We start from the raw sequence: 12,554 nt of genomic DNA, 5'->3' as shown, positions 1-12,554 counted from the left end.
CCACTGGGCTCTCGGGCTGCTGCACGGTTCACACCCCAGAGCAGGCACCCTCGGCTTCGGGCGGCCACGAAGAGCACTCAAGGGGCTTATCACTAAGGACTTCCATCACCTCACTCCGGGGGAGGTCCTGAGGCAGGGGAGCAGTGTAGGGATGGCGCAGGGAGGCTGGGTCTTTCCGCTGTCACCGCTGACCTGTTTCTTCAACCTGGCCCTCGGGCTAGCGGTGCTCATGGCCGCAGGTGCGTGCCTATGACCTCGGCCGCAGGTGGATGCCACGGTGTCCTGGGGATGGGAGAGTGTCGCTTCCCACAGGGCTGTTTGCAAGGACACCTTTCCCAGGACCCGTCTGTCCGCCGGGCTTCCCACCCTTGCTACCGGCCAGGGTCGTGTCACGTGCTGTCGGTAGCCAGTCCTTGCCTGGTGCCGCCCGGGTTCGCCCCCAGGACCCAGAGCTGAGCTTCCTCCTGCTCGGGCAGGTGCGGGGTGGCTGGTGGGCGGGAGGGCCGGCGAGAGCGCGTGTCCTCCCTAGTCCGGTGCTTTGTCCGTGTCCCCGTCACTCTGCTGTCGCTCAGGACCCAGATCTGATTGGTTCCCTCCCCCGGGCTGACGCCTGGGGCCGGGAGGGGCAGCTGGGATGGGCACGTGGTCTGGCGCCCCATTCAGAGCTTCAGGTGGTCGCATCCCCGCTGGTTCTTCTGGGTCGGCCAAAAAGTCCGTTATGTTTTTTTTCTGTGTGATCGCTCTGGTAGTGCTTAGTTGTCTTCAGCTTCATTCGAAACAAATTTGCTAGGTTGTATTGTGAGAGCTGTGATATCAGCATGCGTTTTAAAAAATCAAACAATCAAAATCGGTGCAGTTTTGTGCAGCCATTTTAATATTGAAGATGGGAGAAAACACGGGACATCTTCGGCATGTTATGTTTTATCATTTCAAGAAAAGTAAAAATGCATCTGAAATGCAAAACGAGATTTGTGTAGCGTGTGGAGAAGGTACCGTGACCGAACGTGTCAGAAGCGGTTTGCAGAGTTTCTTACGCTGTTGACATGTTGTTGGCCACCCAGTTCTCTGTCTGCAGTGGGCTGTCGCATGCACTGGCAGGTGCCTCCCCCACTGGAAGCCAGTAGTGGGAGAGAACCGACGCTCAAAATACCCAAGTCACTGAAGTCGTTGTTGAAAATGAAAAGTGTGCTTTTTATTTTACGGGAAAGAATAACAGACTCTTCTGTCCACCCAGTGCCAGCCGCCCTGGAGGAGGGGCGCCGTTGCAGGAGCCCTCTCCCTGCCCCTCGTGGCTTAGTATCTTCTTTGAAAAACCCACTGTGGCGAATTTTGTTAGGCACGCTTTGCCACAGCAAACGCAGCACCCATCTAACACGTGCTTGTTGGAAGAGGTCCTTCCGGGCCTTGTCTGGGTGTCCGTGTCCGCCGCCGCGGGGTTTCCGCCGGTTCCGTCCAGGGCGGGTTGGCCCCGGGTCCGCAGGTCTGCCTCCCCCGGGAGGCCCACTGGTTCGGCGGCGCTCTGCAGCGCGCCCGAGGCGGGTCTGAGCAGAAGGAGAGGAGTAGAGAGAAGACAGATGGCCCACGGGAGCCCTGGGCCGGGGCGACCCCCGCCGGCGGGCTTCTCGTCCTTCCGCGTGCTGTGAGCGGGTGTCCAGCCGTCCGCGGGGCTGCAGGAGGCCGCTCTGCCTCGTCGCCGGTGCGCGTGGCGGAACTCACGAGTGCGGGGGCGCTGTAATTCACCGACCTCCTCCGTGTCTCCCCGGCGCCAGGCCGGGCAGCACTTCTAGGCTTCTGCTCTTCCGAGTGGGCGGTGGAGATTCTCTCGGGCCGGAGTGCTGTCCGCGTGTGAGATGGCCACCTTCGGGGCAGCGTTCGAGGAAGGGTCCCGGGTCGACGCCCCCGCGAGCCCCCTCCCGCGCCGCTGCGCTGACGCGCTGTCCGGTGCCCGTTACCTGGTTCCCCCGATGGCCGCGGCGTGCCCAGGTGTGCAGCCCCCGACGCCACTCGCTTTTCCAGGAAGTGGAAACGATGAAAGCCGCATGCCGGAGAGAACTAGAGAAGCACCGGAGCCACGTGCTGCAGCAGAGCCAGAGGCTGGACACCTCCCAGAAGCGGGTGCTGGAGCTGGAGTCGCAGCTGGCCAGGAAGGACCACCTCCTTCTGGAGCAGAAGAAGTACCTGGAGGATGTCAAGCTGCAGGCCAGGTAACGGCCGCCGCCGGGAGGGCTCCGCGGCGCTGGGCGGGGTGCGCGGCGGCCTTCCCACTCCGGCCGGTCTGTGTCTTTCAGAGGGCAGCTGCAGGCCGCGGAGAGCAGGTACGAGGCTCAGAGGAGGATCACCCAGGTGTTCGAGCGGGAGGTCTTAGCCTTGTACGGCAGGCTGGAGAAAGACGGACTCCTGAAAAAGCTTGAAGACGAGAAAACGGAAGCAGCGGAAGCAGCCGAGGAAAGGTAGGAACAGGGTTGGCGTCGTAGGGCCTTGTCCCTGATGCCACGGGCAGGGCGAGGGCTGTGTGACGAGGGTCAGAGCTGTCGCAGCCTGATGGGGTGGCCACGGCCCGTGGCTCCGCCCTCCCACAGCCCCGCGTGGTGTCCCCTCGTCTCACCTGCTCCCTTCCGTGGCCCTGAGCCCCTCCTGCAGGGCCCCGGGCAGCGTCCGTGTGCAGGATGGCCGTCTGTCGGCCCTGGCTGTGGCTCAGAAGTCTTCTGACGAGGCCTCGCGCCTGAGTCCTCGGCCGTCCATTGTGGGGCAGCCGGCAGAGGTCCGTGCCGGCGTGAGCGGCCCTGCACCTCCCCCGCAGCGCCACTGTCACCAGCGCCTTTCTCCTCCCTGGGTGTCTTACAGGCTCGACTGTTGTAACGACAGCTGCTCGGACTCCGTGGCAGCGCACAGCGAAGAGGCATCTGGCCGCAACGGTGAGACCAAGCCCCCCAGGCCCGGCGGCACCCGGGGCGCTGGGGGCAGCAGAGGCGGTGGGGGCAGCAGCAGCAGCAGCAGCAGCAGCAGCAGCAGCAGCAGCCAGCTCTCCACCCCGGAGAAACCGCCGAACCCGCGGGCCGGCCCGTTCAGCGGTCGGTGGGAGGGCGCCCTGGGCGAGCCCTCCGCCGGCCTCCCCACGACTGTCGGCTCGCTTCCCAGCTCAAAGAGCTTCCTGGGCATGAAGGCTCGAGAGCTGTTCCGTAACAAGAGCGAGAGCCAGTGCGATGAGGGCGGCGTGGCCGCTGGCAGCCTCTCCGAGGCCCTAAAGACAGAGCCGGGCAAGGACCTGGGTGTGGAAGCCAAGACTCCCCCGCACCCCGACGGCCCGCCCCCGTGTCCCCCGAACCCCGACAGTGTTGGACAGCTCCGCATCATGGACTACAACGAGACTCACCCTGAGCACAGCTAAGGCAGGGCCACCAGTGTTAGCCTGCGTGCGGCGGGCACGGGCCGGGGGCGGGGCCTTCTCAGCGCTCCTGCTCCCGGGGTTTGCGCGGCGGCTCATGCGGCGGAAGAGGGATGCAGGGCCTTTTGACAGCCCACGAATGCAGAACGGTTTCTGGATCTGGCATCGAATTGCCCCATAACCTCCCCCCCCCGCCCCCGCCCCCCGCCTCACAGTTTTCCTAGCAGTGCGCACCAGTCCCGGGCCAGTTCGAGTTCCTCAGCAGCTTCGCCCTCTTCCCTCCCCAGCGGCTGGGCCCTTGAGCCAGTGCAATATGAGGCCGGGTTTCGAGTCTGACGCACCACTCTGCCCCCCGGAGCCCGGGCGGCTGGGCTGTCCGCCAGCGGGGAGTTAGCCAGGCGACAGGTGGCACCGCAGGAGACTGCTGTGCGCCCTTCCCGCAGGAGGTGGCGCGTGAAGCTGGCATCCTCACGTGAAGGACACTTTCACAGGAGACTCCGGCTGCTTCCGGCCCTGAAGGCCGGCGTCTGAAGCAGCAGGCGGGAAGAACGGTGGCGTGGTCCCCTCACGTCCCTCTGGGGTCCCGGTGAGCCTCCCGGAAGGTCTTTGTGAGCAGAGGTCTGTCTGTTGCTGGGAAACCTGGAGCTGGCACCGGGGAGGCCGCCGTCCCCTGGGAGGCCGCCGTCCCCTTCGGGGGCCCTGTCCGCTCCCCCACTACCTCTTATTTATTCGGCGTGTGCTCGAGAACTGGCGCCGTTCTGACCGCAGGCCGGCGTGTGGGGTGGACCTGCCGTGTGCCGGACGGGGGGCGGGGTGGGGAGCGCTCTCCCAAGACACGTGCGTGGACGAGGAGCCGCCCCCCCCACCCGGCCGGCCCCCCGCGGGTCCCAGCGCCGCCCTGGGGGCCGCTCCTCCGTGGCCCTGCTGCAGAGAGGCTCCGAGGGCCGAGGGCTTCCTTGGCGCTCCCGTGGCCCGCGCCACTCGGGCGGTCAGAGCCGCCTCGCTTTGGCAGCATCCCGGCCACCGGAAAGGTGACAGCTTTTTACCCCAGTTCTGACTCGAGGGCCGACTCCCCAAGCAGCGGGAGGCTGCTGCCCTCGACGCGTCGGTGGTGGCAGGGTGGGTTCCAGCAGAGCCCTGCCTCGCGGACGCAGGCTGGCGGCCCGCACACGCTCGGGAGAGGGGACGCCGGGCGGGACACAGCGACGGCAGAGAATCCGACCTCCGCAGACGCTGCTGGAATCAACGCCGGGGAGCCTGCGGGTTCCTTCCTGGTGCGCCAGCGGCAGGCGGCGAGGAGGGACCGGTGGGGGAGTGCCAGTGAGCCGGTGTTCCTCTCTGTCCTCGGCGCTCACGTCTGGGCGGTTCAGCTGGAGGAGGAGGGAGAAGACGCACGTGACGGTGGGGATTCTCTCCTCCTGCGGGAAGGAGCTCCGGCTCGGGAGGCCGAGGCCTCTTCGTTCCAAGCGTGGCGGCGAGTACCTGGCCTCCCTTGCCAGGCGGGGCCCGAGGAGGAGGCTCCACGCCACAGAGGCCACGTGAGCAGGACACCGCCCTGCCCGGGGCAGGGCGTGCGGGCGTGGCCGGCGTGGCTGCGTGCACAGCCTGCGCGAGGCTGTCCCCGGGGGTGGCGGTGCCCTGCCGTGTGTTCCCCGGAGGGCGTCACGCCGCCTGCTCGGTTCCCGTGGGTCCTGAGGAGAGGGAACGCCGAGGACGCTCCGGCCGCCTCGTCCAGGCTCCGAGAGAAGTGGAGCAGACGTCACAGAGGAGCTGCCGCAACTCTTCTGACGTGGACCCTCCCCAGGCCCGGGAGGTCAGGGCCCCGGCGCTTAATCCAAGCCTCGTCCAGAGCTGGCGGGCAGAGGCGAGGCGGCCGTGGAAGGAAAGGACCGTCCCGACACATGCAGGTTGTGAAAATGCAGAGAAGAAGGCCGCGAGGGAAAGTGGGCTGGGGCCCCGGCACGTGCCTCCGGCCTGGCGTCTGCTTGGCTTTCCACCCTGGCCGGGGTGGAGGAGCTGCTGGGCTCCGGCCCGCCGCGGCTGCTGCCCCGGCCTGGGGTCACGTGGGAGTTACCAGCCCACAGCTGGAGGCTTCCGTGTTGCAGAGGGCTCGGTGGTCAGGTTTTGCTTGGCTCTAGAATCGATGAGCCTGCTAAGAGTCAGAAGGCATTTTCCGGGACGGAAAGGTGACTGCGGAGGACATCCCAGGAACCGGACTGGGGACAGGCCAGGCAGGGGCGCGCGGGTAGCACCGGGCTGGTGGGGCTCTGGCGCTCGCACATGCTGCGCTGGGCGGCCTCTGTCCGGAGCCGAGCGCACTGCCTGGCCCGCGCTGTCTGCCCGGGTCCTGGTCCCGCCTGACACTAACCGGGGTCGGCCCAGACCCTGAGAAGATGGGAGACCGCCTCCTGGGCGGCGTGAGGTTTATGGAAGGATCACTACAGCCTCGTCCGGGGGGGGGGCGGGGGGGGGCAGTGTGGTCTCCACGGGGAAGACGCTCTCCTCCACCTGCTGCGGGTCAGCGTGGGTCTGCATCAGACGTGACCTGCGGTCAGAAAGAGCATCGAGCAGGCCCTGCCGGGGCCTGCAGACCGCGCCACGGGCGGAAGAGTGTGCTGGCGCCCGTGAGCAAACTGCCCGGGGCCTGCAGGCCAGAGGGGAAGGCTGCTGCTCGGAGGCCAGGGCTGTAGGGCTCTCCTTGCAGAGGCGGCGGCCAGCCTGCCTGAGAGGGCGGGTGGACGTGACCGCCCTGGGCTTGTCTCAGCTCTTCAGAAGAGAAAACCGCGGAGACCTCGGAGTGAGCGGCTGAGGGTCCCTCCTGGGCTCCCCGAGCAGAGGGAGAGGACAGACGTGCCGCTCTGGGGGCGGGCGGGTCACGAGCGCTGTCTTCAGGGGCGCGGCCCCTGAGAGGCAAGCTGTTCGTGTCCATAGCGGGGTCCCAGAAGCCACTGACCACGGAACAGTCAGCCCACATGCCACCTTGGTCGCCGTGGCCATGCGCTCCCGGGCAGAGAGGACAGCGAGAACCGGAACTCCAGACTGGCCGTCACGCAGCGGCGCTCGGAGTCCCGGCGTTCTCGTGGAGAGCGATGGGAGCCGCGGCCCTGTGGGAGGTGGTAGTGGACGTGCCCACGGCCACGCAGGGGCCTGGCAGCTGGACTGCGGCCGGCGGGGTTTCCGAGAGGCGAGTCTAAGGACCGTGCTCGCACCAGCCCACGGAAGGCCCCGGGCCCTGGGGCAGACCACGGGACGCCGAGGGAGCGGGGAGCAGGTGGGGGACCCGGCGCTGGGCACGCACCGGCGGGCAGCGGGAGGGTGGACGGGCTGCAGCGGGGTTCGGGCTCGGCCCAGAGCCGCAGTGGAGACGGCGTGCCGCCCCGTGCACACGGACGGAGGCCAGCCCTCGCCTCTGCGTGGCCCCAGAGCGGCCTGGGCCTGCCCAGGAGTGGGGGGAGGGCTGCTCGCCGGGCGGCCTGCGTCGGCACCGCGTGCGCTGCTGCGTTTCACTCCTTGAGGTACAGGCTTTAAGACGAGCCGGCAGTGATGCTGGGAAACGCACCTGGTCTGAAAACGTTCGTGTGCTTGTTTACACCCGGAGTTCTGTGACCCCCCCCCCACGAGCTGCTGCAGAGGGACTGATGGCACGCAAGGACGCTTTCCCCTAGCGGCGAGAGGACCGGCTGAGGTCGCGGCCTGGCCCCTGGGCTGCTGCTGTGACCCTTGCCCCAGGCGGCTCTGTCCCCAGCCACGACTCGGCGTGCCCGGAGCGAGCGGTGTTTCCAGCTTTCCCACACCATCCCGCCAGCCACTGGCATGCGCTCCCCAGAGAGGGGCGGCTGCGCTGCACGGGCGCCCACCCTGGACGGCGAGCCCTGCCCCCAGGACCACCGCCGGCCCTGGCCCTGACGGGAGTGGCGGAGGCGGCAGTGGGGTTTTCCTCCCCTTCCCCCTCCCCGGTGCCCCCAACCCACTGGAGTAGCTTGGAGGAGACCCCTGAGAGTTTGAGACGCCCTGGGCCACCCCCGCCTCCACGCAGCGCTTGGACGGGAGGGTGCGCGCTGCTCTGCGCGGCCGGCGCGCTGGCTTGTCCGCGGGGCAGCCGGGCATTTGCACTAGGAAGGATCATGGGCCACCCTCCGGGAGCCCTCCGCGGACCCGACACACGCCCCGGAGGAGCCGGCTCCGCTGCCGTGATCTAGTTTTCGAACCCAATCATGGAGCCCGCGTGTGCGGCTGACGTGCGGTGACGAGGTCCCATCACTGAAAAACAGATTTTTTTTTTTTAACTGGCTGCTTTTAGTTAAATTTCGAAAGGTCATCTCTCGTCAAAAGGTTTAAACCCTCCCGTCTCGATCGTGAAAGCATGTCAAGCAATCCACACCCAATGCCATAAACGTGAACCGCAAGGGAACATGGTACAATCCTAGCGAGTGGGGACTGGAATCGAAAGGGTTTGCTGTCCTTCTTAGAATGTTCTAAAATGTCGAGGCAGTTGCTTGTGTTTAACTGTGAACAAATAAAAATTTATCGTTTTGCACTACTCGGCCGCGCTGCCGCGAAGTGGCTGGTGTGGCCCCGGGGGGACGTGTCCGGAGACGAGGATACGTCAGGGCGAGGGTGAGTTGGTTGCTGCTGGCGCGGGGCGGGGGCTGCTGACGAGTTTCACATCCTCCTCGTTCTGGCAAAACATCGGAAAACGGCCACGGATCCCCGAAATGATCCGCCCGCAGTTCCCGCCCTTTTCCCAGAGTGGCCGGCGGGGGGTGTGTTGTGTGACCCGAGTCAGCGCCCCCAGAAGCCCCTGAAGGCAGGCGGCCCGCCGCGCCTGCGCACACCCAGCCTGAGCGCATGTGGGGTTGCAGGCAGCCCCGCGGGCGGAGCCCCGCGGCACTGAACTTGTGGAGAGCTGACTGACCCTGAGCCGCGCCTGCCGGGTTTGCGTGCGGAGGGGAAGGCGCAGCTGGCACCCAGCACCTCCCCTGCACCCTGGGTGCCCGGAAGGCGGTGGCGAGCTGCCTTTAGGTGACGGGCCCACCCTGGCCTGGCCCTCTCCTGCTTGGGACGCACTGGGACAAAGAGCTCCATTGGCAGCGTGCCTCCGCCTACTGCCCCCCCCCCCCAGAGGGGTGTGCTCTGCCCGTTCCTAGGGTGAAAGCAGCTCCTCTGAGACAAGGACTCAGAGGTGGCAGCTCTGGATTCTGTCTGGAACATTCAGGGGATCGTGTCTGGGCAGGTCTCTGACCCGGGAGAGGCGGCCGCCGGCGGCTGTGCGTCTGGCAGAGCCGCTCGGAAACACCTTTCCTCCGCGCTCAGGGTCAGCGCGGTTCTCTTGAAGGGGGAATCCCAGGAAACCAGGCCAGGCAGACAGGCAATAGGACACTTTTATTCTTGACGGCAGCCCCCGAGGAAGCAAGAGTACAGAAGCTAAGTCGCCCCCTGTGGAGGGAAAAGCCGACAGTCAGATGGCACTCGAGGCAAACTCGGAAGCCAGCGACGCACTGCAGCGCCCGGGCCTCACTTGTGTGGCAGAGACCAGTAATGGTCCCGTCGGGAGCCGCGAGATGGGAGTTCTTCCTGCCGCCGTCTCCCAGATGGAGGGGAGGAAAGGCGGGCTCGTCCCCCTAGGGCTTTGGTCCCGAGACACGGCCACACCGGGGCCACTCTGTGTGCCGGCCCACAGCAGCCCGGGAACGGGGAGCCACCCTGTTTTGCCAGAGCTGCGCGGCCTCCTGGCTCCACGGCTCAGCCTGCAAAGCCAGACCCGCGGCCGGGCAGCCTGGCCGAGGGGGTGTGGGCTGGGAGCTCCACGAGGCCCCGGGCTGGGCAGGCACAGCCCTGGCTCTGCCCCAGCCTCCCCGGGACGCCCTCGCCAGTCACTCCGGGACGGGGGCTGCTCTTCCTCGGCACAGAGTCTGGGCGCCAGGGCGGGGGGAAAGTTAGAAGTTACAGCAAGAGCAGAAGGCGAGGTTCTCAGCAGTGTATTGGGGGTCCCTCCTGGGTTTCCCGAGTGGCAGGGACTGTGGAGGCTAGTGAAACTGGGCCGGCCGGGGGAGGGGGACCAAGAGTGGTGACGGCACCCTGTGGGATGGGCGGGGGACAGGTGCCAGGTCGCTGGAGGTCGCCGGCTCAGAGTCACAGTTTCCCGCCAGGCGGTCTCCAGGGAGGTTTGGGCCCTTTGTCTCTCCCCCGGGGTCTGAGGCTGTCTTTGGGGAGCGGCCTGCACTGGTGTTCTCTTGGCCAGGGCTGGGCGCCTGCGGTCTGGGCAGGCTGGGCGGCGGCGGCGGCGGCCTCCTGGTGCGTCCCGGGCTCACTCACGTGCTGCTGCACTTTGCGGGGCAGCTTCTCCGAGTGCGCGATCCACTCCTTCATGAGGTCCAGCACGAGGGGGATGAGGCTGACCACGCCCCCGTAGTGGTTCCGGGCCTCGTCGCAGCTCAGGTGGTTCACCACGTCGTGAGGGTACCTGTGGGGCCAGCCGGGGCTGGGGGTGAGCCCCAGCCCAGGGGGACCCCCCTCCCCGGGGCGAGCAGCCGCCAGGGCTCGGGCGGGCGTTTTCATGCGGGGCTCCCACCGGAATACCCTGGGCAGGGGTGGGCCCCGTGCACGCGCCAGGCTGGGCGCCCTGCGGGTCAGCGGGTTTGGGGCCAGGAGCCCCGGGCTGCTGTGATGGCTCCAGAGCACGCTGGTGGTCCCCGAGACTCTTGCCGCCCTGCCTCAGCAGCTTCCTTGAGAATCAGGGGGCTTTGTGTGGTGGAGCCCCGGGGGTCAGAATTAGGGAGCCCCACGGGTGGTGCCCACGCCCGCTGCTCTGCAGGCTTCTGGGAACAGCACTCCGGGAGCCCCTCCCTGCACCCCGGGCTAGCTCCTGTGAGAGGCTCTGTGTCCCGCTGTCTGGGTGTTGTGGGCCCCAGTTGTTCCGCTACATCAGGGGGCCTAGGATTTCCCACCAGCCTCGTCAGTCCAGACTCCCCTGCCCTTGGCAGTGGCCCCCACTCCCCCTTCCTCATCTGTCCCTGTCCCACCCCCACCCCACATGCGCAGAGGGAGCCTCGTGGACAGGACCCAAGGGAACAGCGGCCCTCACTCCCCCCTCCTCATCCATCCCTGTCCCACCCCCCGCCCCACATGCGCAGAGGGAGCCTTGTGGACGGGGAGGGGGGGGGCCCCCGAGGGGCCGACCTTGCTCTCAGGCTGCTCAGGTCGTTGCTCTGGCTCACGAGGGTCTTGCACTTGTCCAGGAGGCTGTTGGTGACCGGGGTGCCCGCGTGCAGGGCCTCGAAGTGCAGGCAGAGCTTGCTCAGCTCCGCGCAGAGGTCCAGGAACATGTTCAGGATGCGGTGGTCCGTGGCGTTGCTGCAGTGGTGCTCCGTGTAGCTCTGCACCTGCGGGCCGGGCGGCGCCGTGAGCGAGCGGCTGCGCTGCGGGGCAGACATCCCGGCGCACCACTCCGCCCCCGGAGCCCCAGGCGAGAGACCAGCCCCACGGGAGTGGCGGAACGCACAGGCCCCGCCCCCGCCCCTGTCCCCCCACCAAGTACAGACAGCGTCTGCAGGCCCGGCGTCCCCGCGTCCTGCCCTAACCCCGCTGCGCCTGGGCTGCGTTCAACCCCCGTTGCACAGGTGAGCAGCAGTGGCTGAGAGTGGCGGGCTGGCCTGCTCCGGCACCGAGGCTCCGGGCCCGGCCCTCGCCAGTCCCCAGGGCCGAAGCCAAGGCTGCAGCAGAGGGCTGGCAGTTCCCCTCCCGGATCCCGCCACAGGCCCACTGCAAGGACTGCCGGGCGGGGCCCCCAGACTGAACCCCTTTGGAGCTATTGTCCCGTGGGTCCAGGGCGGAGAGAGGGGAGGGGACAGCTAGGCCGTGGGACTGGGGAATGACTCTGTGTGAGGACGCTAGTGTCCCTCGCACCCACAGACGGGTTGACTCCAGCCGGCGAGGCCCTGGCGCCAAAACCGCACCGACCCCCGGGATGGGGGGCAGGCTGCAGAGCAGGCGCAGGGACGCGCCCTGAGGATGTTGGGTGGGCGCCGGGAGGAGGGACACAGCCAGCCTCCTCGCAGCGCCCTTCCAGGGAGTTGTGGGCCCCCCTAGGTCAGGGGTTTGTCTGTGTCAGAGTGACCCAGCTGACCCCATGACTCTGGATCGGAGGTCAGACAAGGGCGGGAGGCCCAGCCTCGTACTGGGAACTGCCGCCATCTGGGCGGGACGCCTCCACTCTGCACAGCTGGTGGGAGGGGCCCCCTGCCGCCTGCAGCACCCGTGAAGCTCCGAGTCTGAGGCAGGGGTTTCTGCTGGCGCCTGTGTTCCCACCCCACCTGACGTGCTCCTTCCCAAGTGCAGTAGCTCTGCAGGGGGCAGAGGCTCTGACCCCCACCCCCCGACCACGTGTGTCCGTACACCCGCCTGGAGAGCCTGGGGGTGTCGGGGAGCCTGAGCTGCAACCACAACAGGGCACCGTCACTGGGCCACCTGCTGTGTGGGTGACCTTTGGGTGGGGCTGGTCGTCTGCCCGTGGAGGGCGGGCTGAGAGTGGGGAGTCAGCACTTGGGACGGAGAGTCCGACTGGGGGGCCCCTGTGTACCCGAAGCCTCCGCGGGACCTCAGGCGAGCAGGCCACACCCTTGGGCGCAGGAGGGGCTGGGACCCTCGGCGCCGGTGGGCGGCAGGTCCCAGCGCTCCCTCCTGGTGCTGAAAGCCCGTTCGAGCGAGGGCCCCGGCCCGACCCACCTGCCCGCCCGGCACGGCACCTGCTCGATGCTGGCGATGGGCCGGATCTTGTCGTGCGCGTTCTCGCGGCAGTGCTCCAGCGCCGCCACGAAGGTGAACTGCTGCTGCTGGAACAGCTTGTACTTCTGCTCGATGGCCCGGAGGGACCCCTTCGCCTCGTTCATGGTCCCCGCGGCGCTCGCCCCCTGGAGACTGGGCAGGCGTCTGCGGGGCGGGGCGGAAGGGGGGGCGCTGAGGTCCCGCAGCCCCGGGGGCAGGGGCTGCCGTCACCCCCAGCTGGTGGAGAAGGAAACCAGCCCCTCCCCTGCCAGACGCTTGCTCAGGACTGCCCAGGCGGTCCGTGAGCCCGCGGAGCCTGGCCCCAGGCCGCTCTCCCTCCGAGGACGCGTTCTTTGCCACAAAACACGACTCCCTCCTCCTCTCCGCCGTGGACCGGCGCGGTCCT

The 12,554-nt window shown here is 67.6% G+C and overlaps 2 protein-coding genes across 7 annotated transcripts in view; one reads left to right on the top strand and one right to left on the bottom strand.

The window, feature by feature from the left end:
- TSC1 (TSC complex subunit 1) overlaps positions 1-7,925 on the top strand; it is a 39,654-nt gene extending 31,729 nt beyond the window's left edge. For all 6 annotated transcript variants that reach the window (XM_045845974.1, XM_045845976.1, XM_045845978.1 and 3 more), the window contains 3 exons: positions 2,017-2,204; positions 2,289-2,450; positions 2,845-7,925. In XM_045845974.1, coding sequence (XP_045701930.1) covers positions 2,017-2,204; positions 2,289-2,450; positions 2,845-3,388 — 894 coding nt within the window. In that variant the 3' untranslated portion in view covers positions 3,389-7,925. The remainder of the gene's footprint in view (positions 1-2,016; positions 2,205-2,288; positions 2,451-2,844) is intronic.
- Positions 7,926-9,517: 1,592 nt separating this feature from the next.
- Positions 9,518-12,273, bottom strand: SPACA9 (sperm acrosome associated 9). The gene is made up of 3 exons (XM_045846543.1): positions 12,130-12,273; positions 10,565-10,767; positions 9,518-9,848 (listed from the first exon to the last, which is right to left on the bottom strand). The coding sequence occupies exons 1-3, from the start codon at positions 12,271-12,273 to the stop codon at positions 9,518-9,520; spliced, it is 678 nt and encodes a 225-aa protein (XP_045702499.1).
- Positions 12,274-12,554: the final 281 nt, after the last annotated feature.

The sequence above is a fragment of the Phyllostomus hastatus genome, unplaced genomic scaffold (assembly GCF_019186645.2).
Source record: "Phyllostomus hastatus isolate PE091 unplaced genomic scaffold, TTU_PhHast_1.1 phas_contig_495, whole genome shotgun sequence".
In the NCBI taxonomy this organism is placed as follows: domain Eukaryota; kingdom Metazoa; phylum Chordata; class Mammalia; order Chiroptera; family Phyllostomidae; genus Phyllostomus; species Phyllostomus hastatus.
The sequence above is the reverse complement of the archived record's forward strand: the minus strand, read 5'-3'. Positions and strand labels throughout refer to the sequence as shown.